The 17,535-nt window shown below is 56.0% G+C and overlaps 1 protein-coding gene across 1 annotated transcript in view; it reads right to left on the reverse strand.

Moving 5' to 3' along the window:
* Positions 1 to 391: 391 nt before the first annotated feature.
* Positions 392 to 17,535, reverse strand: part of LOC133359152 (ceramide glucosyltransferase-like) — a 41,767-nt gene continuing 24,623 nt past the window's right edge. Inside the window, exons 2-9 of the mRNA XM_061577552.1 lie at positions 13,904 to 14,057; positions 12,933 to 13,035; positions 10,041 to 10,142; positions 6,698 to 6,810; positions 4,790 to 4,968; positions 4,039 to 4,125; positions 1,633 to 1,822; positions 392 to 586 (exon numbers count right to left, since the gene is read on the reverse strand). Coding sequence (XP_061433536.1) covers positions 416 to 586; positions 1,633 to 1,822; positions 4,039 to 4,125; positions 4,790 to 4,968; positions 6,698 to 6,810; positions 10,041 to 10,142; positions 12,933 to 13,035; positions 13,904 to 14,057 — 1,099 coding nt within the window. The 3' untranslated portion in view covers positions 392 to 415. The remainder of the gene's footprint in view (positions 587 to 1,632; positions 1,823 to 4,038; positions 4,126 to 4,789; positions 4,969 to 6,697; positions 6,811 to 10,040; positions 10,143 to 12,932; positions 13,036 to 13,903; positions 14,058 to 17,535) is intronic.

The following is a 17,535-nucleotide window of genomic DNA, read 5'->3' on the forward strand; positions in this document are numbered from 1 at the left end:
GGGTCGGGATGATGGAGGTGGGGGGCGAGGGATCTTCCCCGACCCGCGCCAAACTCCGCGTGAATTCTCTCCCGTGGGGGAAAACGACGACCCCACCCCCCCCCAGGGCCCGCTCGTCATTTCACGAACCCCCAAATCCCGCGCCCCACCACCACCCCTCTCACTGTGCGAGAGTCCCTGTCCGCGTATAACGGCGGCAGCAGCAGCAGCAGCGGCGGCCGTCGCGCCCAGCCCGCGGGTCAACGCCTCTCCGCTCTCCTCCGCGTGTCTCGACGTCATCTTCTACTGCATCGTCACCGCCACCGCCACCGTCACATCCTGCGACGTGTCCCCGCTCAAGAGGTGATGGACCCTGAACTCGATCCCTCCTGGCCCGGCCCACCAACCCCACCCCCCCCAACCCCACCGGCCATCATCACATGGGCGGCAGCTCCTCGGCCTTGCCGCCGCAGCGGATGCGGTAGCGCACGTTGCGCCAGCCGATGGTGGACGCGCAGAGCGCCGACACGAAGATGAAGACCGTCATGGACTCGCGGATGAACCAGGCGAGGGTGAAGTCCACCTTGGAGAAGGGCAGCGGTCCGCCCTGCAACGCAACGCGCCGACGGGAACGACGGCACACACACCCCCCCGACCGACCGACCGGTTAGCGTGGGGTGGCTACGTGCGGCGCGCGAAGCAAATTCCGCTCGCGTGTCCTCTGGGTCTTTCGGTAAAAGTCGCGTAGATCGGTTCAAAGAAAATTACAAAAATAAAAACGACGACGTTTCGATCGCAAAGCATCAGGCTGATGATGGCCGCTTGCTTTGCGATCGAAACGTCGTAGTTTTTTTTGTCATTTTCTTTGAACCGATCTACGTGACTTTAACCGAAAGACGTCATCAGGCTGATGACCGCTTGCTTTGCGATCGAAACGTCGTCGTTTTTTTTGTCATTTTCTTTGAATCTATCTACGCGACTTTTACCGAAAGACGTCATCAGGCTGATGACGACCGATTGCGTTGCGACCCATCTAACGTGACTTTACCAAAAGACCCAAAGAATATTAATTCCTGCAGTCACGAAAGCTTCAAGTCGAGATTTAAGTTCTACTTACGTGCGTGCAGTCGTGAGCGTGTGGTGCGACGGAAGAAACGCGTGACGGTGTGCCTGGGAACAGCGCGACGTTGCCTGGCAACGCACAACGGTGTGCCTGGGAACGCGCGACGTTGCCTGGCAACGCGCGACGTTGCCTGGCAACGCGCGACGTTGCCTGGCAACGCGCGACGTTGCCTGGCAACGCGCGACGTTGCCTGGCAACGCGCGACGTTGCCTGGCAACGCGCGACGTTGCCTGGCAACGCATGATGGTGTGCCTGGGAACGTGTGACGTTGCGCGGCAATGCGCGACGTTGCCTGGCAACGCGTGATGGTGTGCCTGGGAACGTGCGACGTTGCGCGGCAATGGTGCGCCCGGCAACGTGCCGCTGCTGCCCAAGCTGCCGCCACCCCTGCTGCCCCCGCCGCCTGCGTTACGGGGGGGGGGGGTTGGGTGTGTCGGGGGGGGGTGTCGGTGGGGAGGGGGGCTGGGTGTGTCGGGGGGGGGGTGTCGGGGGGGAGGGGAGCTGGGTGTGTCGGGGGGGGGGGGCGGCACCTGGATGAGCCGCAGGCGCAAGTAGTCGAGCAGCATCCATGCGAGGCCGTGCGCCGCCAGGAAGACGGGCACGGGCGCGCCCAGCGCCAGGTTCGCCGCGGCGCTGGTGATCATGCCGGCCAAGATGCACTCGGACACGGGCTCCAGCAGCACCGTCTGCGGCAGCATGTGGAAGCGCAGGCGGGCCCACCTGAACGCAAGCACGCACGCGAGACCACGCACGCATCACACCGAGTGCGTGGATGTGTGCATGTGTGTAGAACGTCTTTGGCACCACACGTAATTAGAAAAAAAATTAAAATATATTTTTAAATTTTTTTAATTATTATTTTCTATCTACGCGACTTTACCGAAAGAACCAAGAATATGTAGTTATGAAAATACATTTTTTCATGTAATATATTGTATATATAAAGATATAACTACGGAGAGTTATTATAAATATAAGCCTATTAATATAGTAAAAAAAAATTCAACTTACATCAATGTTTTTTTATAAACGTAGTTTACATATTAATATATATCTTTTTGGTTCTTTCGGTAAAGTCACGTAGAAGGCTGTCTCCTCGACAGACCTGGTCTTCACCTGAGGACGGCTGTACCGGGGGGAGGGGGGGGGGACATCAAACTGAACGCAAAAATGCTGTTCTAAGCGAATGAGTTTGCCAATCCAGATGATGATTTAAACGTTGCACAGCTCCGGTGGGCTTCCAAACATCGGGGGGAAGAGAGCGTTCCAGACGGCTGCGGTAGCGCGGCCTCAAAGCGCCGCGCGATGCGGTGCCCAGGTACTCATTTGAGGCCGAGTCGACCTAGGGGAAGCCCAGGAACCGGTTCAAACGTTCGTCACCGATGTTGGAATCGAACTCGGGTCGCCGGGTTCACAGCGCAGTGCGCTCACCGTCACACGCGCACGCCCCGCGCGAACACGCGTGTGTGTGCTGTGTGCGTTTCGATGACACGCGTGATGGCGTGTGACGTATCGATGACCTGCGAGCGTGCGCGTGAAGTCTGCGCGTCGATGTTATTAATTTTCCCATTGGGCGCGGCGATGTACGTCACGCAGTTAATTAAAAACACAGACGCACACGCAACCGGTTTCCCCGCTGGAATACCGCAGGGACACGCTACCCACCACCCTCATGCGTGCAGGGCGGGGGGCAGGGGTGGGGGGTGGGGGGTCCCCTCTTGTCATCTGCCATCAATAGGGCCTATCCCATATTCACAAGCCTGGCAGGTAGAATTAGAGCGAGGAATTCCATTCTCTCGCCCCGGCCTAATGATGTCACCCTCCCCCAAACCGCAGCCTGCCTCCTCCGCTCCCCCCCAAGTCTCTGGAACACAATGCATTTCTCTAATAATAAATCACACCTCGAAGCTCTGTGGGAGTGATAAAAAAAAACGTATATAAGTGTAAAAAAAACTACTTGGCGCTAAGGTGCCGTGGTGCATGCCGCGAATAGCACCTCCACCAATCAGCGCGGTTTTGCTACGTGCGGTGCGCACTCACGCACCGTCCCATGAACCGCGAGTTTGATTCCTGGGACACGGGCCAACATCAGCGGCGAGAGCAAAATCTCAACCGGTCCCGGTGGTCACCGCACCGCGCGCACTTTCAGATGCGCTCCCGTGGCCTTCTGGAACGCCCTTCCTTCCGATGTCAGGAAGCCGCTGGGTCGACGCACTTTTGAATCCAAATTGAAAACGAATTTCTATAGAACTGCTTTTTTGGCGACCGGCACGGTCGGCTACGTATGACGTGGCGAAATAAGTTACATCCGTAGATACGCGAGGGTTCGTACCTCTATCCCTTGTAAATTTCGATTTGAAGCGTTCGTGACTGCAGGGATTCATCTTCTTGGTTCTTTCGGTAAAGTCGCGTAGAAGGGAAATAATAATAAACTAATAATAATGAATAAAACATAATAAAATACAATTCTCACGACGTTTCGGCCACAACGCAAGCAGCCGTCCTCAGGTGAAGAACATTTCTGTCGGAAAAACAGCGTCTGAATGAAATGTTCTTCACCTGAGGACGGCTGCTTGCGTCGTGGCCGAAACGTCGTGAGAATTAATTTATTATGTTATATTGTTATTATTTTATTATTTCCCTTCTATGTGACTTTACCGAAAGAACCAAGAAGAAATCTATATTTATACATGTATATATAAAAACAGAAAAAAAACACAAAATAACTCGGCGCCCCCCGCCCCCCCCCCCAATTATCAACAGCGTCACATGGGAACCTCCCTGGGGGGGGGGGGGGGGGGGGGGGGGGGGGTTGTCCCCGCGACCGCTCTCCGCTCTCTCCAAGCATGAGCCATCGTCACGCCGGGTGAGTGTCAGAGAGCTAGGGTGTTGGTGTCGTGCTGGGTGGGTGTTTGCCGGATTGGGGCGAGGCGTACCGGATCATGCGGGACTGGAAGAGCGCGATGGAGTGGGTGCCCGCGTTCTGCAGAGCCACGTCGTGCGCCATGGCGAACTTCCAGCCCCTGACGGTGGGATTGGCGCCAAGTCACAACGGGCACGCGGGCACGCCGCGCAACGAACACATGGCGCTCGCTCGCACGCACGGCGCTCGCTCGCACGCACGCACGCTCACACGCAGACACGCACGCACGCACGCAGACACGCACGCACGCACGCAGACACGCACGCACGCACACACACAGACACGCAGGTATGCGATCGTCGCAATCATCACACACCGCCACCGCCGCCACCGTCCAGTCGACGCTCCGTGCCGACGCAGAGAGGGGCCCGGCTGGGAGGAAAACCTCGGACCCGGCGACGCTTCCCGGGAACCAAACCCGGCACGACCTGCACCCTGATCCCGTAACCCCGACCCCGTAACCCCGGCACCGTAACCCCGACACCGTAACCCCGACCCCGTAACCCCGGCCCCGTAACCCCGACACCGTAACCCCGACCCCATAACCCCGACACCGTAACCCCGACACCGTAACCCCGACACCATAACCCCGACACCGTAACCTTTACCCCGTAACCCTGACCCCGTAACCCTGACCCTGCCATGACCCCATGAAGACCCCGTGAAGAACCCGCGTCAACCGCTCGCAACCCGGCGACGACCCCGCGACCCCGTGACGACCCCACGACCTCCCCCCACCACCCCCCCCCCCCCCCGCGGCTCACGTCCTGGCGACGGCGTCAGCGATGAAGTAGTCCTCGGCGAGGTACGGCGAGAAAGCGGCGAGGCCCCCGGCCTGCTGGAGCACGGCGCGGCGCAGCAGGCACGACATCCCCGTCACGCACTTCACGCCGACGGCGTGCGCCGCCACGTAGGAGCGCGCGTGCGCCGTGCCAAAGTACACCTACGGGGGCGGACAGGAGCGCACGCACACAGGAGCGCACGCGCACAGAGAGAGACTCAAGCGGCGTCCTTCTTCAACGCAAGGCCCCGCACGGCCGCCGACGGTCCCTGGTGGCCTTTTTAGTGCGGCCCACTGACGGGCTGCCCGCCCCCCCCCACCCCCCGTCATCATCATCGTCGTCGTTGTCGTGGTGCAGAGGTCGCAAACGGGTTTTGATTCCTTACCCGTACCCGGCCGCACCAGGGTCGCAATCAGGTACCCGATACCCGTACCTTACCCGATACCCGGCCGGGTATCGGGTAGGGTACGGGTATCGGGTAGCCGATTGCGACCTCTGGGATGAAGCCACGTTGCAGGCGCGGGGGTGGGTTGATTCTAGGAACTTGAATTGTGAGAAGAGACAAGACGTTGGGAAATGAGTGACAAACGGCGACTCACCGGTGACTCACGGCCTACCCGTACCCGGCCGCACCAGGGTCGCAAACGGCTACCCCCCGTACCCGGCCGGGTACGGGTAGCCGGGTATCGGGTAGGGTACGGGTATCGGGTACCCGGTTGCGACCTCTGCCGTGCTGTCAAACCCCCAATGGTTGCGAATGTGTGGCGGCCGTCGCGCACCGGTGATGTCTTATCGGCGGAAGTGGACCAGCTCCCTTTGAAAATGTGTGAAGAACTTTACTGGACTAAGCTCTGTAGACTAATGGGGCGCCGTGGTTGCTAGGAGATGTTCACTACCTCGCCTGGTACACAGGAGGTCGTGCGTTCGATCCCGACCCTGACGATGCCTGCTGCTGCTGTATATTTGGAGTTTGCGGTGTCTCTCTCTCTCTCATCATCACGGTGGCTAGGAGATGTTCGCTACCTCGCCTGGTACGCAGGAGGTCGTGCGTTTGATCCCGACCCTGACGATGCCTGCTGCTGTACATTTTGAGTTTGCGTGTCTCTCTCTCTCATCATCATCACGGTGGCTAGGAGATGTTCACTACCTCGCCTGGTACGCGGGAAGTCGTGCGTTCGATCACGACCCTGACGATGCCCGCTGCTGTATATTTGGAGTTTGCGAGTCTCTCTCTCTCTCTCTCCCCGTGGCCGCGTGGATTTTTCTCCGGGTCCTCCAGTTTATCCCCTCGACATTTAGAATCGACATCCACGTGTTCAGAGCATTTGGCCGCTGCTATGAATGTCCACGTGATAAGCCACTTCCGTGGGGGGTTATCATTTGTGTCGCCTCCTGGCAAAGAGCTACACTGCGCAATGGGGCCTTACCTGGGTTACAATAACAAAAATACTTGAGACTAGTTAGTTCATAGAGATGAACGCATAGAGATGCCCCCGAGACTACATTCAACTATCTTCTTGGTTCTTTCGGTAAAGTCACGTAGAAGGGAAGTAATAAAGTAATAAAAATAAAACATAATAAAATAACAATATATAATTTTATATTCTATTATTATATTATTTTATTATATTATTTTATTATGTTTTATTTTTATTATTTTATTACTTCCCTTCTACGTGACTTTACCGAAAGAACCGAGAAGATGAATCCCTGCAGTCCACGAAAGCTTTCAATCGAAAAATACATTCAACTATTTTATTCCACCAGGTATGGCCCACTGAGATATAGGGGGGTAGAGGGGCGGGTCAGGGGAGGGGGGGGGGGGAGGGGGGGGGTGGCCGGGGGGGGGGAGGGGCAAGGGGAGGGGCAAGGGGGGGGGGTGAGGGTCACCTGCTCCAACGTGGCGGAGAATCCGCGTCGGTCCGCTACATACGGCAGTCCGTGCACGAGCCCCACGCGCTCCGTCATGAGCGCGGCCATGCGCTGCAGCGACTTCTCTTCCACTGCGGAAAACGACAAAGGCAAAGATAAAGGTGCCCCCACAACGTACAGCCTCGGCAGTCTGTTGGGGCGAGTGCCGCGAGCGAGCGGCGGCAGCTAGCAAGGGCCCGGTACTGTGGCACACACGAGGCGTGCGGGTGGGTGGGTGGCCAGCGCCGCGTTTGTCGAGCGCTGGTGTTTACCGCACGCCACACCGGGTACTCATTTGAGGCCGAGTCGACCTAGAGGAGGCGGCCCAGGTCACACACAAAGACAAAGATCCCCCGTGTAGCCTTAACAAGTGCTGTTAGCGAGCAGCACCTATGAAGGCTACCGGCACTGTGGCACACGAGGGGGTGGGCGGCCAGCACCACGCCCTGACGCCTTTGTCTCCCCCAGTGGCGATGTTTACACACCGCACCGGGTACTCATTTGAGGCCGAGTCGACCTAGAGGAGGCGGCCCAGGTCACACACAAAGACAAAGATCCCCCGTGTAGCCTTAACAAGTGCTGTTAGCGAGCAGCACCTATGAAGGCTACCGGCACTGTGGCACACGAGGGGGTGGGCGGCCAGCACCACGCCCTGACGCCTTTGTCTCCCCCAGTGGCGATGTTTACACACCGCACCGGGTACTCATTTGAGGCCGAGTCGACCTAGAGGAGGCAGCCCAGGTCACACACAAAGACAAAGATCCCCCCCGTGTAGCCTGTAACAGACTGTTGGGGCGAGCGCTGTTAGCGAGTAGCAGCACCTAGGAAGGGCCCGGCACTGCGGCACACGAGGGGGTGGGCGGCCAGCACCACCACGCCCACGTACTAATTTGAGGCTGAGTCGACCTAGGGGAGGCCCAGGACCGGATAAGATGATCGTCACTGGGTGTTGCGGGAATCGAACTGCACACACGCGCTTCTGTGCCCGTGCCCATCAACGTCACTCGAGGCCGAGACAAATTGACTCCTGGCGAAAAATAAATTGCGGACGGCACCGTGGAGATATTTCCTTGGGTCTTCCGGTAAAGTCACGTAGATAGGTTGAAAGAAAACGAGAAAATGAGAAAATAACAACAAAAAAACGACGACGTTTCGATCGCAACACAGGCGATCGTCATCAGCAACGTGGCAATTCGTCACGAGCACAGCAGCGCACAGGCTGTGCGTTGGAGAGCCAAGCCACAACATTTACAATCGGAGCACGACGTTTCGCCAGTAAATGACAACCAGCTTCACCGGGCGATGTGTCATCACATCGACCCATCTCTGCGTTGCGATCGAAACGCCGTAGTTTTTTGGTTACTTTGTGATTTTCGTCGTGAGAATTGTATTTTATTATGTTTGATTATTTTGTGATTTTCTTTGAACCCATCCACGTGACTTCACCGAAAGAACCAAGAATATGAATTCCTGCAGCCACGAAAGCTTTAACAGTGGAGATATTTATAGCAGCTCGTGGGGGCGGGGGCGGGGGCGCTTGTGCCAAAGGTGAGCGCCAACACCGAAGGTAATAACGCCGTGACCAAGGTCCCCTCCCGCTCCGTGTTTGTTTGCGGCGAAACCAGCTCGGCAATAAACGCCGCAGTAAAAGGGGACGGGGTAGTCTGGGTCACCTGCGTGCGTTCGAGAGAGCGAGCGCGCGTGTCCGTGCGCGACCTGGGGTCAGGTCGCCGCCGCTTAGTGGCTAACGGCGGCTGTAATTGTCGTTGTTGCAGCGCGCGCGTGCGTGTGCCTGCGCGTTGATTTTGCCGACGGTACCAGCGGTGTCAAGGTCGGCTTCTGCGGAGGAGGGCTCGTGAAAGACGCTGCTGCTACTGGGCTGTTGGAGGCGGTCGCCCTCCAACAACAACGGAGGGCGGAGGAGCGACGCTCACAACAACGAGCGGAGCGCCGGGCGGTTAAAGCGCAGAGAGTTGGCACAGTAGGGGGCACAGCTGGTGCATCGGCCAGTCGTCTCAGTCGTCTCAGTCAGTCGACCCAAGGCACCTGGGTCTGTCCCGTGACCTCCTGTCAGCGGAGCCTTTGACACTTCACTTGGCCTCGGAGTGCACCTGGCCTGGCACAAGCGCCGTTGGTGATGTCACCGCCACTTAGTGGCGATGGCGGCTGATGTTGTTGTGCATGTGCAGGTAGAGATGGGCGATGCGGTTCGTGCGCTGCGCTACGAACCTGGCGACCCGAGTTCGATTCCTGCTCATGGTCAACACTAGTGACGATGATCTGAACTGGTCCTTTAAAATTTACACTATGAGACCTCATTTACCAGTGGCAAAATATAGTGATAAGTTTTTACCCTTTCAACTTACAAAAACTGACACCTTTATACAAGGCATCTTGTTTGCAATAACCACAACACAAGCAGTCAAAATGCAAACAAAAAGAAACAACTCTGATGATGATAATGATATGCACTGTCCTTGAAGTTGATTGGTCCACACCCGAGACAGCTTTTCTTAGAGCCGAGTCTCCATTGGTGTTGGACCAAATGACGCCAAAAGGCCAAAAGGCGTCATCTGGTCCAACGCCTTTTGGCGTCATCTGGTCCAACACCATGTGAGACTAGGCTCTAAGAAAAGCTGTCTCGGGTGTGGACCAATCAACTTCAAGGACAGTGCATATCATTATCATTATCAGAGTTATTTCTTTTTGTTTGCATTTTGACTGCTTGTGTTGTGGTTATTGCAAACATGATGCCTTGTATGAAAGTGTCAGTTTTTGTACCAGTTGAAAGGGTAAAAACCTATCACTGGTCCTGTAAAATTTTCAGTAGTGGGGAGGCAAAGGCGGCCGGGCGTGGTGTTGGCCACACACCCCCCTCGTGTGAAGTGCCAGCCTTAATAGGTGCTCGCTAACAGGACTCTGCTCCAAAGCGCTCCTCAAGGCGGAGGAATCTCCGCCTTGCAGCGGGGGCCCCAACTCGTGCGGCACAGGACGACGTGGAGCTGAGCGGACTTGCCGATGACCGGTACCAGCGGTGTCAAGGTCGGCCTCTGTGGGGGCTCGTGAATTCCCGCTAGCGGCCATTCGGAGGCAGCCGCCCCCGAATGCCTCCTCCTCCTCCACGCAAGCGGCGTGGTCGATGGCCGATGATGACGACGATGACGACAATGACGACAATGACGACAATGACGACGACGACGACGACGACGATGACGACAATGACGACAATGACGACGATGACGGCGACGACGACGGCGACGACGATGACGACGGTGGTAGCGACCGACTCAACGCCGGGGGGGGGGGGGGGGTCGGGGGTCACCTCTGATGCCGCTGTCGCAGATCCACACGAGGTCGTACCGCGCTGCCTCGTACGCCGGCATCAGGTTGTTGATCTTGGGGTTGATGCCGACCTTCTTTCCCCCTGAGGGTGCAAAGACAGAGGGCCCCCTGGGCAGCATAGCCTTTAGCAGAACGTTTGGGGGGGGGGGACAAGCGTTGTTTCGCAGCGGACGTAGCAGCCGTGCAGGCCGGCACCGTGACGCACGCCGCTGTTGGTGGGCGGCGGTTACTACGCGCCGCACCGGGCACTCATTCGAGGCCGAGTCGACCTAGGGGACGCCCAGGACCGGTTCAGATGATCGTCACCGGTGTTGTGCCGTGAGCGGGAATTGAACTCGGGTTGCCAGGTTGGTAGCGCAGCGCAATAACTGCTACACCACCGCGCACACACAATATGCACGCACGTGTACACACGCACACGTGTAACAACAACAACCGCCATTCGCCACTAAGTGGCGGTGACGTCACCACGATGCTTGTGCCAGGCCAAGTGCACCTTGAGGCCACGTGAAGTGTCGAACGCCCGCTGGCAGGAGGTCACGGGGCAGACCCAGCAGGTGCCACGGGTCGACTGACCGAGATGACCGAGATGACTGGCTGATGCACCACCTGTGCCCCCTACTGTACCAACTTGCTGTGCTTTAGCCACCCGGCGCTCCGCTCGTTGTTGTGAGCGTTGCTCCTCCGCCCTCCGTTGTTGTTGGAGGGCGACTGCCTCCAACTGCCCAGTAGCGTCCTTCACGAGCCTCCTCCACTGAGGCCGATCTTGACACCGCTGGTACCAGTCATCGGCAAGTCCACTCAGCTCCACGTCCTCCTGTACCACATCACTCCATCTCTTCTCCAGCCCGTGCCGCGCCCGTCTAGCCCCCTCGATCCGGCCGAACAAAAGCTGTTTAGGCATGCGGTGGCTGGGCATGCGGGCTACATGACCCAGCCAACGTAGCCTTGCCTGCCGGAGGAGCTCACTGATGGGACTTTGCCCAGATCTTTCAAGGATTTGTGAGCTCCTCACACAATCCAGCCTGGTTAAACCCAAGATGGATCGTAGGCAGGCCAGCCTAAATGTTTCCAACCGGCGAAGATGCTCCACTAGGGGGGTCCACGTTTCGCAAGCGTAGAGAAGGGAGGGAATGACCGTGGCCGAGAAGACCTGAAGCTTCGTGCGGAGCGACAGATCAGGTAGCTTCCACACAGCGTTACGCAACCGATGAAAAGATATTGCCGCTCGACTGATTCGGAGTGAGACCTCTGCTGATAAACTGGAGCCGGTCATAAGCACACTGCCCAGGTATGGGAAACTCTCCACTCTCTCCACAACTGCCCCATCACCAATTGGGAGTTGTGGGGGTGGAGTGTCCGATGGTACAAAATACCCAGGCAGGTGCTTAGTTTTGGTGGGGCTGATGGTAAGGCCCCACCTCTTAGTGGCACGCTCCAGTCTCAGCAGCAGCGTCTCCAACTCCTCTTCTGAATGAGCAGCTATTACCAAATCATCGGCATACATAACGTGGTTGACCAATAGGGAGCCATCCCTTGATCGCACCCGGGCATCGATCAGCCTCCCATTATATCTGTACCAAATGGAAATTCCCCCGGTACAGCTATTGAAGGCTTCACGAACTACGCGGTCAAAATAGATGTTAAATAATGTGGGAGCCAGAGGACATCCCTGTCGCACCCCAAGGTGTACAGGGAAAGGCTCCGACTCCCGGCCACGTAGTTTTACCCGGGCCCGCTCACCATCATGAAGGTCTTTAATGATCGTGAGCAGAGGGTCAGGGACTCCGAAAGCACGAAGAACAACCCAGAGCCCAGTCCTACTGATGGTATCATAGGCCTTGACCAGGTCAATAAAGCAGAGATGTAGGTCTTTTTGGAATTCCCTACACCTCTGCTGTAGCAGACGGACAGAAAATATGGCATCTGTGCAGGACCGCCCTTTCCTGAAACCGCATTGGGGCTCCCCAAGCCTCTCCTCAGCGTGCCTAGCAAGGCGATGTTGAATAATCCTTGCCAGGACCTTACCCGGCACACTGAGGAGTGAGATGCCCCTGTAGTTGTTACAGTCGGTACGGTCCCCCTTCTTAAAGAGGGGGACCACCAGGGCATCCTTCCAGTCCTGCGGAACCCGTCCAGTGGTCCAGACTGTTGTTATGATGTCATATAGGGCAGTCTGTGCACAAACGCCACCCTCCCTCAGCATTTCACTTGGGAGATCATCTCTGCCCGGTGCCTTCGCTGGTCTCAGACTCCGGATCGCCCTCAGTACTTCCTCAACAGCTGGCACCTCAGCCAGCCACTCACAGGGGGTGACCTCTTCCAATATTTGAGGCACCGCAGCCTCAGCAGGGTTATCACCACTTTGTGCCATGATGTTTTCCTGGCTGAGAGAATTTCCCTCCCCCAGGACCTCACAGAAATGCTCAGCAAATCTGCAAACCTGTTCCTGGGGGTCGGAGATTGGATCACCGATTTTTCCTCTAATGATGGTAATAGGTGTGGCGCTGCAGGTTACACACACACTCACGTGTACAAACGCACATGTACACACACACGCGCACACACACACACACGCACGTGTACACACACACGCGCACACACAATACACACTCACATGTACACACACACACGCACATCTACACACACGCGCACACGCACACACACAATACACACGCACGTGTACACACACACACGCACATCTACACACACGCGCACACGCACACACACAATACACACGCACGTGTACACACACACGCGCACACACACACAACACGCACGCATGTGTACACACACACGCGCACACACACACAACACGCACACACGTGTACACACACGTGTACACACACGCGCACGCACAACACGCACGTACCTATGAAGAGGCGAGCGTCAACGTGGGGATATTTGTTGATGAGCTTTTTGCAGACGTCAATGGCCGGGTCGTCCGAGTCTTGAACGCAGAGCAAAATCTCATACTGTACACAGAGACAAAGGCCGCCCGTTTAGCCTCAACAGACTGTTGGGGCAAGTGCTGTTAGCGAGCAGCGCCTATGAAGGCCGACGTGAGAAGGTTGGGGATGGGTTTGGTTGGGTGGGTGGGATGAGAGTGGTTGGGCGAGTGATTGTGTGGATGAGTAAGTTGAGTAAGTGGGTGAATGAGTGAGTGAGTGAGCGTGCGAGTGAGCGGGTGAGTGAGTGAGTGAGTGGACAGGCAAGTGAGTGAGCGGGTGAGTGAGCGGGTGGGCGAGCGGGTGGCCGAGCGAGCAAGTGGGGGAGTGAGTGAGTGGGGGAGTGAGTGAGTGGATGGGCGAGTGGACAGGCAAGTGAGTGGGCGGGTGAGCGAGCGGGTGAGCGAGCGAGTGGGCGAGTGTGTGAGTGGATGGGCGAGTGGACAGGCAAGTGAGTGAGTGGGTGGGCGAGCGAGCGAGTGGGGGAGTGAGCGAGGAGTAGGTGGCTGAGTGACTGAGGAGTGGGTGAGCGAGTGGGCGAATGACAAGCGGGTGAACTAGTGGGTGAGTGAGGAGCGAGCGAGCGGTTGACCGTGCGTGCGAGGAGCAAGTGAGTAAGCGAGCGAGTGAGTGGGTGGGCGAGCGAGCGAGTGGGGGAGTGAGCGAGGAGTGGGTGGCTGAGTGACTGAGGAGTGGGTGAGCGAGTGGGCGAGTGAGAAGCGGGCGAACTAGTGGGTGAGTGAGGAGCGAGCGAGCGAGTGGTTGAGCGTGCGAGTGAGGAGCAAGTGAGTGAGCGAGCGAGTGAGCGGTCAGAGCCCCGGTCGACAGGTGGGGGTGGAAGAGCCGAGGGGGGCGAGCTTGGCGGGCGGGGGGAGGCAGAACACGGCGTTCGAACCTCCGGGTAGTCGACCTCAAAGAACGTCTCGAGGTTGTCCTCCAGGTTGGGGTCGACGTCGCACAGCGGCTTGAGCAGCGAGACGCCGACAAGCGGCGGCTTCCCGTGCGCGGGCGCAGCCTCGGCGGCGGTGCGGCGCCTCAACCAGAACCAGCTGCACGCGGCGCACGGAGACAGACAGACGGGCGGAGAGACACGTGAGGACGAGGACGGGGGGGGGGGCGGTGCGGCGCCTCAACCAGAACCAGCTGCACACGGCGCGCGCAGACAGACGCGCGGAGACAGACAGACGCGCGGAGACAGACAGACGGGCGGAGAGACACGTGAGGACGGGGACGGGGGGGGGCGGTGCGGCGCCTCAACCAGAACCAGCTGCACACGGCGCGCGCGGAGACAGACGGGCGGAGACAGACAGACGGGCGGAGAGACACGTGAGGACGGGGGGGGGGGCGGTGACGCGCGGACGAACACGCGGATGGACGAACGTACGCGCGCGCCTGGGACGACGCGGGCAAAGATGTCGATAGATGTACACGGTCAACCGGCGGTGACCAGAGTGGTGAAGTATGGTCAAACTATCTTCTTGGTTCTTTCGGTGAAGTCACGTAGAATGGAAGTAATAAAATAATAAAATAAAACATAATAATTCTCACGACGCATCAACGTCACGCGTTTAGAGTATTTGGCAACGGCTATAAATGCCCACGTGATGATGAGACACTTTGTTGAGCCATCACTGTTGGCCAGGTCGCTTTCTGGAATAAAAAGCTCTATAACAGCCCGGTGGGCTTTTGCCGGTGAAATGAAAAGTAAATAGAAGTAGTCTTCTAGATTTGACGCTTTCATATTCTTGGGTTTTTTTCTGTAAAGTCACGTAGGTAAAAAATTTAAATTAATAAAAGTAAAATAAAAATAAAATAAAAATCACGACGTTTCGGAGGCTTGTATTGCCTCCGAAACGTCGTAATTTTTTAAAATGTTACTTTTATTAATTTAAATTTTTTTTTTTTACCTACGTGACTTTACCGAACAAAACCCAAGAATAGAAGTAGTCTGTACCACCGACGTGGGATTAATTCACACAATCTCCGACTCCCACCCACCCACACATGCACCAACAACACCAACAACACCAACAACAACATTCGCCACTAAGTGGCGGTGACGCCAACCACGGCGCTTGTGCCAGGCTGGGTGCACTGGCCAAGAGGAGTTCACGGGACAGACCCCAGGCGCCGCTGGTTGACCGACCGGAAAACACTCGCGCGCCGCACCCTTCACCCACGCTTCTCATCGCCTGCGCTGACCAGGATGGAACTAAAACCAATAAAAACAATTATTTCATTTTACCGTGCAAGGCCCCCCCCCCAACTGAGCTATGTAGATGTTTGTTTTTTATCACACGCGACCAAATTATAGCTCGGTAAGGCGGCTTTACCGTCGCCGCGTTCCTCCGTAGAGGCGTGACGTCGTTTCGAAATGTGGAGGGACAAAACGGTGGGAGGGACCGGAGAAAAATCCGCGTGACCACGACGCGGGGAAGAGAAACACCGCAAACTCCAAACATACAGCGGCGGGCGTCGTCAGGGTCGGGATCAAACCCACGACCTCCTGTATACCAGGCGAGGTAGCTAACATCTCCTAGCCACCGTGATGACGATGATGAGAGAAAGACACGCAAACTCCAGATATACAGCAGCAGGTGTCGTTAGGGTCGGGATCAAACCCACGACCTCCTGTATACCAGGCGAGGTAGTTAACATCTCCTAGCCACCGTGATGACGATGATGAGAGAAAGACACGCAAACTCCAGATATACAGCAGCAGGTGTCGTTAGGGTCGGGATCAAACCCACGACCTCCTGTATACCAGGCGAGGTAGTTAACATCTCCTAGCCACCGTGATGACGATGATGAGAGACACGCAAACTCCAAATATACAGCAGCAGGCGTCGTTAGGGTCGGGAATCGGAACCCACGACCTCCTGTATACCAGGCGAGGTAGCTAACATCTCCTAGCCACCGTGATGACGATGATGAGAGAAAGACACGCAAACTCCAGATATACAGCAGCAGGTGTCGTTAGGGTCGGGATCAAACCCACGACCTCCTGTATACCAGGCGAGGTAGTTAACATCTCCTAGCCACCGTGATGATGATGATGATGAGAGACACGCAAACTCCACATATACAGCAGGCGTCGTCAGGGTCGGGATCAAACCCACGACCTCCTGTACACCAGGCGAGGTAGTTAACATCGTGTGACCTGAAACCTCACCGACAGGTCCTAAGCTGTGGGGGGGGGGGGGGGGGGGTAGCAGAGGGGGTGGCAGGGGGGGGCGGTGGGGGGGGCGGTGGGAACGATTCACGATTGAGAGCGTTGTCTGTGCCGCACCTTCCACCCCCCCGAGTGAGGACACGGGGCGTGCGGGGACCTGTTGAGATTCGTCGGGCGAGTCTTTGTCCTGATGCTTTTGTTGTCAAGGCAGAATCGGGGGGGGGGGGGGGGTGGTGGGGGGGGGGTGTTCTCACTGCCGCCCCATGGGGAGTCGTGGTTTAAATTTACAAACCAATGAAACCGTTTTTTTTTTTCCCATTTTTTTTTTATTTTAACAGGCAAGGCCCCAAACCGACCTATTAAGAAGCGACCTTCGCGATCACAAACGATCGCTCAACGGAAGCGGCTTTTCCGTCGCGTGGACATTTATGGCAGCAGCAGCAGCAGCCAAATATTCTGGAAATGCGTGGATGTCGATTCTAAATGCGGAGGGAGAGACCCGGAGAAAAATCCACGTGACCACGGGGAGAGAGCGAGAGACACCGCAAACTCCAAATACACAGCAGCAGCAGGCGTCACGAAAAGCCACTTCTCGCTCCACGCGATAAGCCACTTTGTTGAGCTTTCATATGTGGCCAGGTCGCTTCTGAAACACATTACAGCGGAACGGGGAACGGTAACGTACGAACACCTTCTTGGTTCTTTCGGTAAAGTCACGTAGAAGGGAAATAATAAAATAATAAAAATAAAACATAATAAAATACAATTCTCACGACGTTTCGGCCACAACGCAAGCAGCCGTCCTCAGGTGAAGAACAGGTCTGTCGGAAAGACAGCGTCTGAATCCCTGCAGTCACGAAAGCTTTAAATCGAAAAAGTACGTACACCCGTACGGCCAATTTCTTTCGCACCGTGCGTAGCCATCCGTGCTAATCCCGGAGGAATCCGATGAGCTGCATGAAGCTCAGCAAGTTACAAGGACAAAAAAAAACACGTGGAAAAAAAACAATCCCCCGATAAGAGTGTGAAATAGAGAAACGAGTGAGCGAAATAAATACTAATTTATAGAAATCGACTTCCCCCCCCCAACCCAACACTTCTATCTGAGCTACGATTCGCCCCCACACACACACACACCACCACCACACGCCAAAGCAGCACGTGATGAAGTGTGTTCATCTTCTTGGTTCTTTCGGTAAAGTCACGTAGAAGGGAAATGATAAAATAATAAAAATAAAAACGTAATAAAATAATTTTTATTTTAATAAAATAATTATTATTTTAAAATAAAACATAATCAAATAATTATTATTTTAATAAAATAATTATTATTTTTTTATGTTTTATTTTTAGAA

Source organism: Lethenteron reissneri, chromosome 64, assembly GCF_015708825.2.
Source record: "Lethenteron reissneri isolate LAM-NWPU_2019-01 chromosome 64, ASM1570882v1, whole genome shotgun sequence".
NCBI classification, from domain to species: domain Eukaryota; kingdom Metazoa; phylum Chordata; class Hyperoartia; order Petromyzontiformes; family Petromyzontidae; genus Lethenteron; species Lethenteron reissneri.